Source organism: Ptychodera flava, chromosome 12 (genome assembly GCF_041260155.1).
Source record: "Ptychodera flava strain L36383 chromosome 12, AS_Pfla_20210202, whole genome shotgun sequence".
Lineage (NCBI taxonomy): Eukaryota > Metazoa > Hemichordata > Enteropneusta > Ptychoderidae > Ptychodera > Ptychodera flava.
Window position 1 is genome coordinate 28,693,517 of NC_091939.1, and position 16,166 is coordinate 28,709,682.

Genomic DNA, 16,166 nt, shown 5'->3' on the forward strand with positions numbered 1-16,166 from the left:
GCTACAGCTGAAACTAATTAGTGTGAGCAGTTTTATTGCAGTTCACTGCAGTGGCTTCGCGCTCTATTACTGAAAATGGTAGTAAAATCTTTCAATATCGCTATTGCTTGTATGCATTTACGGCGACAGTGTGATCATAATTTATATATTTGACATTGGCCATTGCAAGATTACAGTAAATAAAATGTAGTGGCGTCAGCATCACCATATGTGCGGCAAAGACAATAATTTTTTTGCTATATTTTCGTCATGTGAAGGCATTGTCGAGTACGAATGGTGTGTTGGTTCCAAACCTTGGCATTCAGACGTGTACGCATGTACGACTACTAAACAAGAGGAAAGCGTCCAATCAGATGATGACGACCTTGAACTACTTGAAGGTCATATTTACTATGTGATGGTCAAGGTATGTAAACATTGCCTAAAAACGTATCTGATGACCTGTGCTAATTCCTTAATGATATCCACTAGTATGGATATTAGCGGAATCATCTGTTACTGCAAAGTTGGAAGTAAATGTATGGTTTATCCTAATCCTCCTCTTGGAGCCTCGTTTTAGCAAAGGCTTAATGTACAAGTACGATGAAGATGGTCCATTCAACTATGTATTTAACCGTCATAGGCTACTGATTCAATTTGTTTCTGTAGATCCTCAATATCGTGAACCTTGTCTACAAAAATCTGGAATTTAATAATCCTTTTTTAGGCTTACAATGGAGCAGGGCTTTCGACCGCTGCCGTATCATGGGGTGTGTTGGTAGATGCATCACCGCCTCATGGTGGCTTCGTGTATGATGGAGACAGCATGAACAAAGACAAAGATTACCAGGTGTGGCGACCATTTAACTCATGTTTTTTGTTAGATCTGTCGTTACAGTCTATCATGATACAACATAACTGGATCAAAACGTCAGGCTCCGGACGAACCTTTTTCATGTTTTATAGATAACAATATACACCAAAAAACAAAAAGACAAAAAACTTAATTAATTATTCACACAACTACACTTTTCCAGACACACTTAGACTATCTGACAGCTCACTGGTATGGATTCTATGATCCCCATTCTCCTGTCATCGGCTATTCATGGAAAATTGGATCTTGTTCAGAATGTGACGATGTCCTGTCAGAAGAGGATGTTGGATTGTCACTCGGTATTAAAAGTTACAATTGTATTTATTACTATCGTAATGTTTGTATAGTAAGCTTAGATAGGTTGATTACCTTCTTGTGCAAAACCGACACCTTCTCATACCACAACTGACCTGATATCTTTACATTATATTTATTCAAACTTCAACAGTCCGAGAATCAAACTGGCTATGCATGCACTCACGTACGTACGTATGTACGTACATGTACGTATGTACGTACATGTACGTATGTACATAATTATGTATGTATGTATTGTATTGTATGTATGTATGTATGTATGTATGTATGTATGTATGTATGTATGTATGTATGTATGTATGTATGTATGTATGTATGTATGTATGTATGTATGTATGTATGTATGTATGTATGTATGTGTTATGAGTGAATATTTTAAGTGTTGGAATACCCTCGTCTATCTGTTGTATTTACTAGTTGCGTCATTCAACTTGAAATATTTTTATTTAAAATTTGTTTATCCTCAGATATGATTGCATCAAACCTTAACTTAGAAGCAGGAATAAAATACTACACAACTGTCACTGCATGCAACGCCGCCAGTCTGTGTACGACAGTGACGTCTGACGGTATCATACCAGATAACTCTCCACCCATTGCTGGCAAAGTGTACGACGGAGTGAGTCATGGAGATATGGCCTTCCAGTTTTCAAGGTAAACAAAATCGTGTTGCGAAGATGTCGCATCGTCATTTAATAACTTTATGTTATGAAAAGTGGCAGGGGATGATAGCACTGTGTGCGGTAACATATTCTCAGTCTTCATCTTTATCATATTCGATGTAGTGACATCATTTTACTATAGTTTTCATTCTTGTAACGTGTCCGTATAAGTGCGATCGTTAATGCACTTACCAGACTGTGTAAACCGCCAGTTTCATCTGTTACAGTAAATGGTGATCTTTAACTGGACGAGGCTAATTACAAAAAAAAATATTTGTGGTTATCTAGGACATCACTGTCGGCTCACTGGTATAATTTCCACGATCCTCATTCTCAACTTTCACACTACGAGCTTCGTGCAGGAACGACACCCGGCGGTAACGATACTTTACCACGGACTAGGTTACACCTGACCGAGAAGGCATTTATATCACAGTTACAAAACCAATTACAAAACAAAGTACCCATTTACGTGACTGTTACAGCTTACAATAAAGCGGGTAAGTATGGTCATAAATCCTAGTTTGTAGCAATTTTCCATCAATTTTCAATCAATTTTCCATCATAGCGTTACAACTTTGCTAATGCTTCAGAACTGAGAATGAAACATATTAAGGAAATCAGCATAGGTTGGTGAGTCACCAGACTTTACTCCTTGCCAATTTCTCCATGGTTGATTCCTCACACTATCCTGGGAATCAAATCAACAAGTAACGGTGCTGCAGCAGGCACCGTCGCACTTCTATCATACAGGTTGTAGGTCTGTATCAAGCTAGCCAGAACATGCACATTTTTTTCTCAGCGTTGTCGTATATTCGTCGTATGCTAAATGTTACTTGCTGAGACTAGTATTTGTGTTTAGGAGGTCATCATACGGACCCTTATACCAGGTGTGAGAGATCAGTAAACAGCCTTGTTCACATGGTTTGTAAATATTCTCCACTTTGTAGGTTTGTTTGTAGAACAAACATCGAATGGCGTAGCAGTCGATTACTCCCCACCGACTATCAAACAGAAACCAGCGTACGACCGTACCACAGGATCAATTTACAATGGAACTCAAGTATAGTACATTATTTTTGTACTTTGCATTATCGATTAAGAAAATCGAAGATTCTTCAAAAATTGTATGAATTAAAATTCCGTGAACCTATATGCTTTGTGGCTGTGATTGAACATCATAATGGTTATGGATATGGCTTGACAGAAATCTATCGTCTTCTCCTTTCATTATTGTAGCGTACAAATACTCGTGGTTGAAAGAATGCTGCCTTACAGGATTAAGTTTACAAAGAGTAAAGTATACTGTAATTAGTTTTAGGGCTAATTGACAAGTTTCTTCTCTTCATATTTTTCTTAAATATTAGAATTATACATTTACATATGTGTTCAATTTTGAAAATTGGTAAAATTGTTATTTCTAAGGTATTGAAGTCGCATCTCAGTGTCTCATGGGAATTTGATGACCCGGAAAGTCCAAGAGAGACACAGCTTCTCTCAGTGATGACCCATCGCCAGTCTGACGTCACTGTTCCATCCGTTACGGTAAATAAATTTAATTGCTTCTGTCTTGCCAATCTTTATATGGGTACATCATTTTGTCATTATCGGTATATTTTTTTCAATTAAAGTTATACGTTGGGAGATTCAGTTACGGTTAATATTTTCACTGATCTAAACATTACAGGTTCAAGGCAATCTTCATCAGTACACATTCACCAACCTATCACTGCAAGATGGTAACACCTACTATGTCCACGTGATAGCATGCAATGCAGCTAAACTGTGTACATCCAGCGACACAGACGATATCTTGGTAAGACAACGTCAAAAACCGTACTGTCCTTTAACATTTAACAAATAGCAGAAAAATGTCATTAAAGCGTGACAAAGTTATCAATGGAAAGCATGGTTTACGTGACTGTAATAGCTTAAAGCATATGTTTGAATCCATTCTTAACGGTATTTCCAGGTCGATTCAAGCCCTCCAACTGTTGGCACATTCGCTGTTGAGACCGACCACGCGGCTGGTTTAACACGTCATCGGGAAGGTTGGATGACGTATCATCAAAGCCAAGGGCAAAACTCGGCAAACGTGAAATTAGCTTGGTTAGGATTTGCAGATATCAACACAGGAATAAGACATTACCATGTTGGTATAGGCAGTAGATATGCTTCATGGGATATGACTGGGGTAAGTAAGAAGGTACATGTATATGTAGTTTATTGGGAGAACCTGTTAACCTTGGCATTGCCTTCACATATTATATTTAAACCTAGTATGTTTAATTTTATTTTTACATGGATGAATATTCCTAAAGTGCATCTTCGCTGGCAAAAGTATTTATTTAGGAAGAGCTTCCCCATCGCTTGGTGGGACGGGCTTGTAAATTGGATTTGATCGACAAGTGTCATCATGCTGTTGCAAATTAAATGACCTGTAAGGAGCCAATCACGTAATTCCTGAGGCTGCAATGTATAATTCAAAATGGTAACGTTGACGAGGCTTGCAAGCCAAGGCTTACAGGCTACCAATAGCTAGGTTATTGCATTGACTGACAGTGGAAAGCAGCAGATTCTAGTAAAACGAAAGCGATGCCTTTCTAACATGCTGCACTGGAAGTAGCAATACTTTTGCGTTACCTAAGACTCCAGGACGGTGTTGTATCAACTCCCGATTGATCCTTAAAATTTGACGGTATCGGCAAAGTGTTGAACACGAGCTTTACTTGTAGAATGTTCAGCCAGTACTTTATCGGAGCCCCAAGATGATTCTCATATTTCTACATTGCCGTCTTTTACACAGAATACGACAGTTCAAGTCCAACATTCCAATGGGTCGTCTTATTTCGATGAAGGTAGCATACAAACGGCTATTATCGACATCATCGGAGACCTCGTTCCTGGAGAACACATTTATTGTACGTTATGGGCAGTCAATAAGGTATGATTTTAATATAAGAAAATAAAGTTTTTGCTTCAATTTTATGTTTTTTAGCTTTCTGGAACCATTTATAGTTCATAATCTACCGATTTAAAAGGTTTATCAGAGTCCAACATGACACTTTTAATGCACATTAGCATCATGAAATAATGGATATATTAAACTGAAACTGCCTGCAGTAATCGAAACATTCGTATCTCTTTATTATTTCAATCTAAAAATGAGATTGGCATGATAGAAAACATACCGTTGATCGTTTTAAAGCCCCAGTGCGCACAACATACATCAAGTTTACAAGGATACCAGTACAATTATATTTGGATAAGAGAACTATGGGTAAACAAAACACATTGTATTTATTCAACAGGTTGGTCTGCGGAGCTATGAAGCCCATGAAACGTTTCTGGTGACAAAATCTAATGATCACAGTGGGATTTTGTCTCTGCTGAGGCGATGCGACACACAGACTTGTCAGGGAGACTGCACATGCGCACCACAAAACAAACCGTGTGACTTTACTCCAGAAAACTGCTATGATGTCACAGGTAGGGCATTTGTCTCCACAAGTTTTGTATTACAGTGTATACTGTATACTAATTATTTCAAACTTTATCGGTGACAATATTTAAACCGCAATATGGTTTTTGCCGCGCCTTTTTTATGTGAGCCAGTTCATCGACATCTAGGACATTTTAACTGAATAAAAAATTTTATACCTACAGGAAATGATCTGTATCAACGAGTTCAAATCTTTGACGTTACTGACTACAGAGACTTGACATTAATTGACAATATTCAAGACGTCAACTTCACGGCTTCAAGATGTGCCTTAGCTGCAAGATGGAGAACATTGAACGAAGGTGGGATCATATGACGCTTTCTTCCAGATAATGTACAATACATCGTTTGAAGAAACACAAACACAGTTGTAGACAAGCATATAAACGGCACTATGGTCATTACTTGAAAATATTGTTAAAAATTTTGAAAGTTTTTGATTACGGAGACTATTATGGAGTCTTTAAAAGTTAATCACGCAAGTATTTAAGTGTCTGCCAGCGGGGAATACCTACATTATACTCTTCGTTTGACTTACCAGACTTTGAACACATACATTATTATGTGGTGCTATGAACAAAATACCAACCTCTCAAAGACTATTAGAACTGCAGAAGTAGGCATGGAAAGAAAATGTCGCTCATTATTTTGAACTTAACATCTGAAAAGTAAATTACGTGGTATATCTACTGGCTCATCGATGATGTAGTAAGTTGTTTGTGATGTAAATGTGTGCGCAACTGTCCCTCAACGACGACTACTTGTCAATAACGGTACATGATAGTAAACATTCTAAGTCACTGTATCTCCTCGAAATTCATAAAATTTCGAACTATATCTCTGTTTTTTATATCTCCTTGAAACTTTTGATTGGTGTTGCTTTGCTTTTAGATTATATCGTTAATTTTTCCCGATTCAGAATGATATGATGAATAATGTGATAATAAACTTACGTTTTAAGGATGTAGTGACCAATGATAACTTTCTAAATGCGCTGCCTCATCTGACAGGAATACCAACTCAACGCTATGAATGGAGCGTTGGAAGTAAAGGTGACGCACCAGGAACTGGATTACTGAATCCCGCCTTCGACAGAATATGGCACGACGCTGGTCTGAACACTTTCGCAGTATTTACAACGAGAGATAGTAAGTCAACATTTCAATCCATTCTACCAATCAATTCTATCCAAATAAGTTATAAATATCATCATATTGGCTAAACAGCAGCCTAAATGAAACCCTAATTAAATTAATGTAACATGTCATTTCAGTTTCTCTAAACTCGAAATCGGAGTACGTGTTTTACGTGAAGGCATGGTATGATGGAATGACGTATGCAATATTTACATCAGACGGTGTGAAGTCCGATTACACTCCACCAGCAGTATCGAAGTCACGTAAGGTAGGCTACAGCTATTGCATTAGATGATAAACAATATCTTTACTGTAAAACTGAAAAAGATTTTAAGGAGTGCAAAGTGAACTAAAAGAAAAGGAAGCGAGTATTAGTTTGGCTTGACGGTTTTAAGTTGCATCAGAGACTTAAGTTAAAAAGAACTCTATATTCTTCTTCTACTTTACATAGGTCAAAGATGTAGATGACCTTGATAAATTGGTCGACATTGACTATTTGACGTCTACGTCATCGATTGGTATTTCATGGAAAAATGTTTTCACAGAAGCCGACTCTGTCATCGAATATTTCTCGGTGTCAATTGGGACACATGTCGGAGGTAAGGATTAAAGTGATGATGGCAAACTTTTCAATAAACAATCCTCATAATTATACTAATGTCTCATTTGACATTATGAAATTGATAGATATTCTTTAAAATACGGTATTGAACCCCATTTAAACTGTGTGCATATTTGTGTATTGGTAGATATTTAACACAAATATATATATATTTGAAAATTGTCAAATTGTCAGGGAAGAGTATTGCATATGTCGCGAATTTTGTAAGATCATATCTTAACATCTTACGTTTCATTTAAACCTTAGGCGATGACATCCAGTCGTTCGAAGAGAATATCGTAGCTGCAAATATATTCAAAGTTATGTTGACGGGATTGAATCTCCAGCCAGGAATCAAATACTATTCCAATGTCAAAGCTGTTAACAGCGTTGGACTTGAGTCGATCACATCATCTGATGGATTTGTAGTAAGAATAAAGTTCACATCTTTAAAAAGCGGTTGTTTTAAATATCCAATTGAAGTTTTCGTGCATTGTCTTTGGTTACACGTATCACGGTTAATATGATGTATCCGAATATGCTTTACTACCATTTAAACCCCCGTTACCTGTATCTTTTAGCAATTGACTTACCAGAAAGGCCATTAAATTTTGGAGAGACGATCTTGATTGCTACTAGGCCGCATTGTTTTTGAAATATCACTCTTTCAGTGTAGGCCATTTGGTGATTGATACAGTCGTTTTGTGTACTTGCTCGTAGTGGTAATTACGACTTGCAAGTTAAAATTACTTTCTTGTGAAAATTGTATGTGTGTCGTTAGTTTTGTTACCATTATATTTCATAAATCGTTTTCAATTTCAAAAGAATTTATCGAAAAAAAAACCCAATGCGACGGGGATTTACTAAGTGCTGGACTTGTAACTTTCTAATACCCAACTAACCTTTGTTCTAGGTTGATACAACGCCACCAGAGGTCGGCGTGGTGAATGACGGTCTCGGAATTCATGATTCAGGGTATCAAAACTCCAGCACTATTGTAGCTGCGTCGTGGCATGGTTTCTCTGACTTGCAGTCGTCAGTTCATCATTACATGTGGTGCGTTGGTACCACGCCTGGAGCAGAAGACATTCTTCTGTGCGAAGACGTTGGACTCCGTCTGTCGATGGCGACAGCGATTGAAGGCAGTCTTAGCATAGGTGATGAGTTATTTCCTGTGCCATTGATATTTCAGCATTTTCACATATTAGCGATAAAAGCAGCATCTTGACTCTTGTGAATTTTTGCCGGTTGTAATATAGATAAGTGACATTTTTAAAACTCTACATTTTTCTTATTTGCCGAGCGTGGCATTCAAGTTACATTCTTCATCCTAAACTTTGCATGTACTAATGGAACGACGTTTAGCAACTTTATGGACACGTTGGTATACATAGATGGTTTTAAATTAGCAAACCACACAACAGACCACCAAGGCAAATAAATATAAATAATGCGAAAATGTATCAAATATCTATACAATTATATATGTGTACAGGTCAAAGTTACTTTTCCAAAGTCCTGGCGGTGGACGCTGCCGGTCTTCAGTCTCAACCAGCCATTTCCAACGGAATGACTGTGGACACCACTGCCCCCGAGGCTGAAGAAAGCGCCATCATCGACACAAACTTGATCGGCAACCCTTCATTTGAGGAAGTGGAAGATGGTGAAAACGGTGCACAAGTGGAATGCACGGATCCTGATGTATTTGTCTGCCTTCCATCAGTATGGCAGGTACAAGGAACAGGACATGTCACCCTTGGTTCTGACGTAGGCGCCAACTCAGGTAATGCCTTCATGAATATCTATGGCAGCGTGTCACAGACAGTTGCAACTACGATTGGTGGGAAGTATAGGTTTTTCTTCTATGCAAGTCATCTGCCAGAGTTAACCGCATCCCTCCTGTCACAAGAGGGATATGTTCGTCTTCCCGGCTTGCACCAAGTCTTCAAATTATTCCAAAGGAGAGCGAGAAGTAAGAATAGATTGGACTGGTATCAACATGTTTATTACTTCACTGCTACGTCAGAATTGTCAAGCATTACCATTGGATCGTTTGGACAGAAAAGTGGTAAGCGACTGTGCAAGTGTTTTTATGTGTTATCATTTGCATATGAATAATATATTAAAATTAAGCTCAAGTAAAAAAGTTCTTAAACATCACTTGTGAAATATTTCGTCGGCTCGTCTATCGTACAAGTTATGAGTATCAATTTAATGCTATTACAATAGCTTATTAGAATTGACTTCTTAGTTTCTATCATGGAATTTCAAATTCTCATTTCAGGAATGACGATCGATGACGTTCAACTATACCCAGTCTCTGAGCAAGAAAGTACACCGTCTTCCGGTCCAATACATGTTCACTTGCATACAGACACCAAGGAGTTTTCTTTACATGCAAACTGGGATATTACAGATCCTGAAAGTCCAATAGTAGACTACATGGTCGCCATTGGTACAGTCAAAGGTCAATATCAGATATTAATTATAGACTGGTGGTCACGGTGAACATTTTTTCAGCTTCATCTAAAACGTATACAGTTTTCCAAAATATCCGATTTACACGTCCATTCTGAATTATTTATCGTTGACGCTAACGTGCATAAGAAAATGTTTTGTTAGACTGAGAAAAGTAATTTTTATGAGAAAATTAGAAAAGCGCTACATACATTTTTCTTATGTGACATACGGCTGAAAGAGGATCTAGTCTTAAAATGTTCAGCTTTAAGTTACAAGCAAGACATTGAAATCATATATATTTCGTTGCTGAACAAAAGGGAAAAGAGACGTACCATAATTTTTTTGAAAAGCCATAAATACCTATGAGTTGAACTTGGCATTCTCCGAATGCATCCCTCCTAGCCGTAAAGTAATCGAATTTGCCATCATGAGTGCTATTGAGTGTGAAATACGTTTATTTCCGTGGCCAAATGGCAAATGGCGTACAGAACTGCAACATCAATCTATGAAGAAATTGTGCTGGTACTGAGATCATGCAAATATTAATACTTATGAATCATTTTCGTGTATAATTTGTTTTAACCAGTATTATATTTTGTATTGCTTGCAGGAGGAACACAGTTGCAAGAATTTCAATCTGTTGGTCGGTCGTCCCAAGTATTCATCGACGACTTGCTATTGACACATGGCTTACCAATTTACGTCACCGTGTTGGCAAAGAATGCAGCTGATCTGACTGCAGTGTTCTACTCTGAACCAATCATGGTTGACGTCACACCTCCAGACATTTGCTGTATCGGGGTGAGTTGTTCGAGTTTCATGTTATCATTAGCTTATAAGTTTCCATTGTCCTCACCTTACGGACAGTGGATAATTCAAACACTCTCGTGGGAAACAAAACCGTTCGCGTTAATCGGGAGTTTTGTTTTGATTTTCCGTACGCATTTTCGCACTAAAATTTCATCCGCAATTTTTACACATTCCTAGTCGACCGAATGTCCTTGGAGGAGAAACGAGAAAGTTAAGGTCAAATACAATAACTCTGCTGTGCGTGTGTTTTATTAACTCACGGTCCGTTGGTAAGTTTTTTCAATCACACCATGATATGAATATACTTAGCAGTTTGTCGTTGCCAGGAAATGTGAAGGAAATGGCACACATACCGTGTGAAAAATGTTGTATGCTATCAATGTTGATGATTTTTTAAACATCCTGATAAAGGACGGTCCGAACGAGGATGAAGATCTCACTCACCAAACATCGTCTGTGATCTCAGTACATTGGAGGGTTAGTGACCCAGAGAGTGGAATTGAGTATTGCGAATGGGCTGTAGGTAAGGTTGCGATTGATCACACAAAGCATTACTATTTTGACGATCTATATGGTATGTCATGGAAATAACGAGGACAATGATAATGACTGTGTTTCATGAAGCCATCGTTAGGTTGCATCACTTTAAATCGTCACGGTACACAGCATATTGGTTAATTAGATATAAATGATAACAAACTAGCAATCGCCGAGAAAACTTGGTGTTTTCAATGCCACGGATGACTAAACTTAGTAGAAGACTTAAAATGGCTTTACTGTGATATATATTTACAATCGAATATTAATTGTAAAATTGTAAGTCATACGGTTGTCGCACTATCTTAAATATCTTTCAAAAATTTTCGCAGGACTGGCGCTCTCATCTTCCACTGTGTCTCCATACATACGGACGGCAACGCTTCACTCAGCATCAGTCGACCTAGAAAATCGTTTACATCATGCAGAGACTGTGTATTGCACCGTGCGTTGTAAGAACGTTGCAGGAATGATCAGTGAAGTCATATCAAACGGAGTAACCATTGTTAAAGAGAAACCACAATCCCATGAGGCATCGCTCCGAATTGTCACTTCTTCTCCTACAATGTACGATGCATTAGAAAGCCACCAGACGCAAGGCGATACAATCAGCGTTGCGTGGGATGGATTTTCTGATTTGTCTGGGATATCTCACTTTGAGGTTTGGCACTTAAAGATTAAGATTTGCGAACGTCATGAGAGAGAGAGAGAGAGAGAGAGAGAGAGAGGGGGGAGGGGCAAAAAGACAGACAGACAGAGGTGTTTTGTATTTCATGTACCTTGTAGAATAAATATTTTAAAATAGTAAGCTATGTACTTAATCTATATTTTTGATAACTTGACAAAATATAAACACGCTTTTGCACTTCCAGTGTAAACTTATCGATGGTACAGGAGGCGCTATGCAGACGTGGAGATCAGTCGGGAACAATGGAGAGAAAACTGCAATGTTGACGGGTCTCTCCCTGAAGTCCTACAAAACATATCAAATACAGTTACGGGCCATTAACTATGGTGGGTTTAAGAGTGAACCAGTCACATCCGATGTTACCATAGAGACGTGTCCACCATATCTTACAGGTAAATATTCCTTCATGAGGAATGAATACACCCAGGTATTACATATGTATGAGTGCTTACATGGTAGAGTGTCACAGAGTCCACCACTGCTAGGCGTACCCTTCGAAACCAGCAAGTGATCTGAACCTCAGGTTTCCAACAGAACGATATATGTGTGGGATGCATATCCATTTTTGCGTTTTGATAACCGTGCCAAATTATATTTTATTTCTAATTTATTTTACCCTGTTGCGTTTCATTTTACTTCTTATGTGGCAAACCTGAGTCATATTCAACCAAACGTCCTGATTTGTTCTTATGCATCATAGGCAATGGCGTTCACTATTACTGGCCGAGTGAGGGTGCAGTGCACTTGGACTGGAATGGACTGTTCGTCAGCAACTCTTCTCTCACCTATGAATTATCAATCGGTTCATCACGCGGAGGAAGCACTGTTTTGAAGCGCTTTGAAACTCGTACTCCGAATTATCAATTGAATGGTATAGATCCATCGATAAAATACTATTTTACCATCGTTGCCTCGAACAAAGCTGGTCTGTTTAAAATGTACAACGCAGAGTTGTCTTACAAATGATTTTCTTCACTGTCTTTCTTATGACGTCGTCAGTGAACAAAAAGCAAAAATGTGAAATGGTTTACTCAGTTGAATTTTGTTTGGAAACAATGTCTACATTGATATTATTTTACATTTCAACGATTTTGCCTTTCAGTTTATAGAAAATTTAGCCTAGGAAACCACTTATCACTGTAAATCACAATTCTTCGTTGAACTTCTCCGTGTGCAAATAATTATTGTACTTATCGCTTTGATCGCATATGAAATATTACCTCAAAATAGAGTAAAATCCCAGTGACTTATACTGCATTTGTTATAATAAGATATTTACTTCTTGACGTACTGCAACTCACTTCACTTTGTCCCAGATCGCAAAGTTCGACCATTTACCGAGAATTGTGATATGATTATATAGCAATTATAAAGCAGCTTCGGCAATTTCAAAGCACCAACTAACAATTCATGGAAATATATTTGCTGTTAGACGATTTAAGTAAATTTTCATCTTACAATACATTTTTGCCTTCTGTACCGATCAGACTTAGATTAGTATTTGACGCCATCATCATCTTAAGGTTAAACTCGGTTATATCTAGCGTTGAATGAAAAATTAAGTGAAATTGGAGTCGGAATTGTTACAAAACTCCGTTCATCGATGCTCTACTCCAATCAAAATAAGAGAGTCGTCCCTTGCGAGGCCTACATGTACACAAGAGAATCAATAGATGTAAACATGTATGTGTGTTAATCAGATTTTGTTTGTTTGTTTGTTTTTCTCTTCTTGTATGGCAATAAAGGCTGGAATTTATTTCAAGTAAAATTGCTAGTTCTAAGAATCGTATTTTAAAGAACAATAGCGGTAACTTTTGATTATATTTTTATAAGTTTTCTTTCGATAGAGATCCAGTATTATATTTTCATGTTCCTTTCATTACGCATGTTGAAATACAACAACATTCTGTCTTTATCTTTTTAACGAGCAAAAAGTCAGATATTATATGTGGATTAAATTTTGCCATGTATATGCATAATTGAATTTTCAACAAAGTACATTGTCTATGAAGTGTCTTCGCTCGTGCCAAACTGTCATAATCTACAACCTTTGTAATTAAACAACTTGAAAATTATAATGTTGCTGTTCAATGTAAGGACAAAGGGAGAGCAAAGTATGTAAAGGCCAGACATTTGCGAGATAATACTGAGGTTTGTTGTTCGCCGATAAATACAACAAAAATATTTTTGTTGTTCAACTAAACCTGAACTTATAACGAATTTTACAATCCACGTTCAAATTCGTAAGCTTCGTGTCCCGATGCGTCTTGAAAGTCAGTTTTTTTCAATCTATATTCCTAATATTCCAACGTTCAAAAAATTACTTTTCCAATTCTTCACATTAGCTACAAGGATATGATTAAGTGTATGCGCGAATTTTAGTAAATGAGGAACAAGCCACTAAGAATACGAATATGAAGCAGCAAGCTGAATGAGAACTGATAGACGGCCTGCGAAATGTTGACAGCAGTAAGTGTCGAGGCCCTGGTCTCTCATTTATATGTCACATATTTCACGGAGTTTTAGAAATATAAATGAACTTGATTTTGTAGAAACTGCAAATATGTCTTCGAAGCCTCTGATTGAACTAAAATAACGCCTTTCTGTCTTTAATTTTGCCTTGAGATTCATTCTGTCGAAGTTGAGGGCTGACTTAAATGAAATATTTAAGCAATAATGCACCCCCTCCCGTCCCATAATGGACGAAAGCAAACTTTGCACGACATAATGTACGAGGCGAAGCCGAGTACATTTTGGAGTTACATATATTGGATGTTCATGCATCGACATCAGCACGATCAGCGAGCTGCATGGTATCAGCTGATCAATACGATCATTATTATGTTGCTAGTAGTACAGCATTCATTGCAAACGATATCAACAGAGTTCAACATTTTTATTCTAATGTTTATATTTCATTAATGATTGTGTCTATAAATTTAATTTTCGATGGCTTCTTGAGAAGAGCTGTTTTATTTCGGCGAACGAGAAAACTTGACGTAAACGGGTGCTTGAGAGGTAGAGTTTACAAACATACTGGAAGGTCTTCGTCTCAATATCGTAAACAAGGCAAGGTGAAACCACAGAAAAGGAGAAAAAAAAACGATGAATGAAAGTTGTCTCCGATTACAGTCAGTGCATCAGAATTAGATGGCCGAGATGTTAGATCAGCGGAGAGTCTACGGTCGTCATGATTATTGGTAGTAGCTGACCTTGGACCGAGACTTTGAACGGCTGCTATTAATTTCCGTAAACAATTCCGGTCAAGGTTGATGACAACAAGCTGCCGTTGTTGGCCCGTTTACGGCTGGTTCAAGTAGCCTTTCACGCTTGCATCGTTTACATGGCACTGATACATAATATGCCATGTGTCAAACCGAGTATCGTCTAGGAGTTTGCAAGCGTACTGAGTTCTGTTTCTCCTGTACGGCAACGAAGCGAACCACGTTGTACACAAACGTAATACAACCAGCTTATCGGACCGGGACTACATGATGAGCGCGAGCCAGACAGAAGACGACAAGTGCATGCGGGAGGACTCAAAAAATGTGATAAATCGTACAGTAAGATATTATTATCAATATTGTGCACCATTATCAAGATTTATAATTTTGTGTATTACATGGTTTATCCGATACTTTCCCTCATTTTAAATGCGAAATCCTTTTTTCGTTTTCAAAAAAACAAACAAACTTGGATTGTTATGCTCGCTTTAGGGCCGCAATGCTGAATAATGGAATACATTATTGAGCAGTAATAATGTGTGGATATGACGTCACAAAATTCACTTTTATTGACAAGGCTATAATATAATACACAATACAGTCTAGTCACGTACAATGATAAACTCTTGCAGATTGTCAGGAGAACAACAATCTGATGTGAATATTTATTCAATTAAGCAATAAAGCACACCTAGCGATGGTATACCACAAGATTTTGACCAGTTCACGATATATATGCACTAACGATAGCGGGTGCATATATAATAATAATAATAATAAAGGATATTTATTGTGCGCCTAATCTCGCAGAGCTCTAGGCGCATGGCTACAAAAGAACTCTCATCAGGTGTGAGATTTAAAAAGGTGTGTGAAGTGAACTGGTCAAAATCAAATGGTATACCGTCGCCGGGTGTGATTTATTGCCATTATATCATAACAGTATATTGAAATTCTGGCGTGGAACGTCAAAAACGGATTTTTGCTCAAGGTGAGAGCTCGCGCGTATTCCAGCCGCCGTATATCGCCAATATACCACGGTTCTTTTCGCATCTCAACCAATCAGATCGCTGTATTTGCGTCATCAATATACTGGTACGATATAATTAGAGGTTATAAACGGCAAGCGAGGGTATTTGGTTGCGGATATAAGACCTCTGGGCTGAAAATTAGCATATTTGGTGGGAAATAATCACCGAGCGAAGCGAGGTGATTATTTCACCTGATTACCTGAAAATTAGCATATTTGGTGGGAAATAATCACCGAGCGAAGCGAGGTGATTATTTCACCCAAATATGCTAATGTTCACCCCAGAGGTCTTATATCCGCAACCAAATACCCGACCGCACCGTTTATAACCTCATTATAAAATGC

The 16,166-nt window shown here is 37.9% G+C and overlaps 2 protein-coding genes across 2 annotated transcripts; both read left to right on the forward strand.

The window, feature by feature from the left end:
• The first annotated feature begins 208 nt into the window (after nt 1-208).
• Nucleotides 209-10,217, forward strand: LOC139146248 (uncharacterized). The gene is made up of 20 exons (XM_070717655.1): nt 209-406; nt 707-829; nt 1,017-1,155; nt 1,642-1,828; nt 2,125-2,336; nt 2,787-2,899; nt 3,262-3,381; nt 3,524-3,652; nt 3,809-4,030; nt 4,643-4,780; nt 5,148-5,325; nt 5,503-5,640; nt 6,349-6,486; nt 6,612-6,742; nt 6,926-7,073; nt 7,343-7,503; nt 7,989-8,232; nt 8,571-9,143; nt 9,360-9,508; nt 10,146-10,217. Exons 1-20 carry the CDS (start codon nt 209-211, stop codon nt 10,215-10,217), a joined length of 3,513 nt encoding a protein of 1,170 aa, XP_070573756.1.
• A 1,014-nt stretch (nt 10,218-11,231) lies between these two features.
• On the forward strand, nt 11,232-13,167 carry LOC139146157 (uncharacterized). Its single transcript, XM_070717570.1, has 3 exons — nt 11,232-11,543; nt 11,755-11,962; nt 12,271-13,167. Exons 1-3 carry the CDS (start codon nt 11,352-11,354, stop codon nt 12,534-12,536), a joined length of 666 nt encoding a protein of 221 aa, XP_070573671.1. The 5' UTR covers nt 11,232-11,351; the 3' UTR covers nt 12,537-13,167.
• The last annotated feature ends 2,999 nt before the right edge of the window (nt 13,168-16,166 follow it).

Coding starts and splice junctions, on each gene's coding strand:
- LOC139146248 (XM_070717655.1), top strand. CDS start 209: ATGTGCGGCAAAGACAATAATTTTTTTGCTATATTTTCGTCATGTGAA. Junction 2,900..3,261: donor CAATTTACAATGGAACTCAA/GTATAGTACATT, acceptor GTTATTTCTAAG/GTATTGAAGTCGCATCTCAG. Junction 9,144..9,359: donor ATCGTTTGGACAGAAAAGTG/GTAAGCGACTGT, acceptor TTCTCATTTCAG/GAATGACGATCGATGACGTT.
- LOC139146157 (XM_070717570.1), top strand. CDS start 11,352: ATGATCAGTGAAGTCATATCAAACGGAGTAACCATTGTTAAAGAGAAA. Junction 11,544..11,754: donor CTGGGATATCTCACTTTGAG/GTTTGGCACTTA, acceptor TTGCACTTCCAG/TGTAAACTTATCGATGGTAC. Junction 11,963..12,270: donor GTGTCCACCATATCTTACAG/GTAAATATTCCT, acceptor TATGCATCATAG/GCAATGGCGTTCACTATTAC.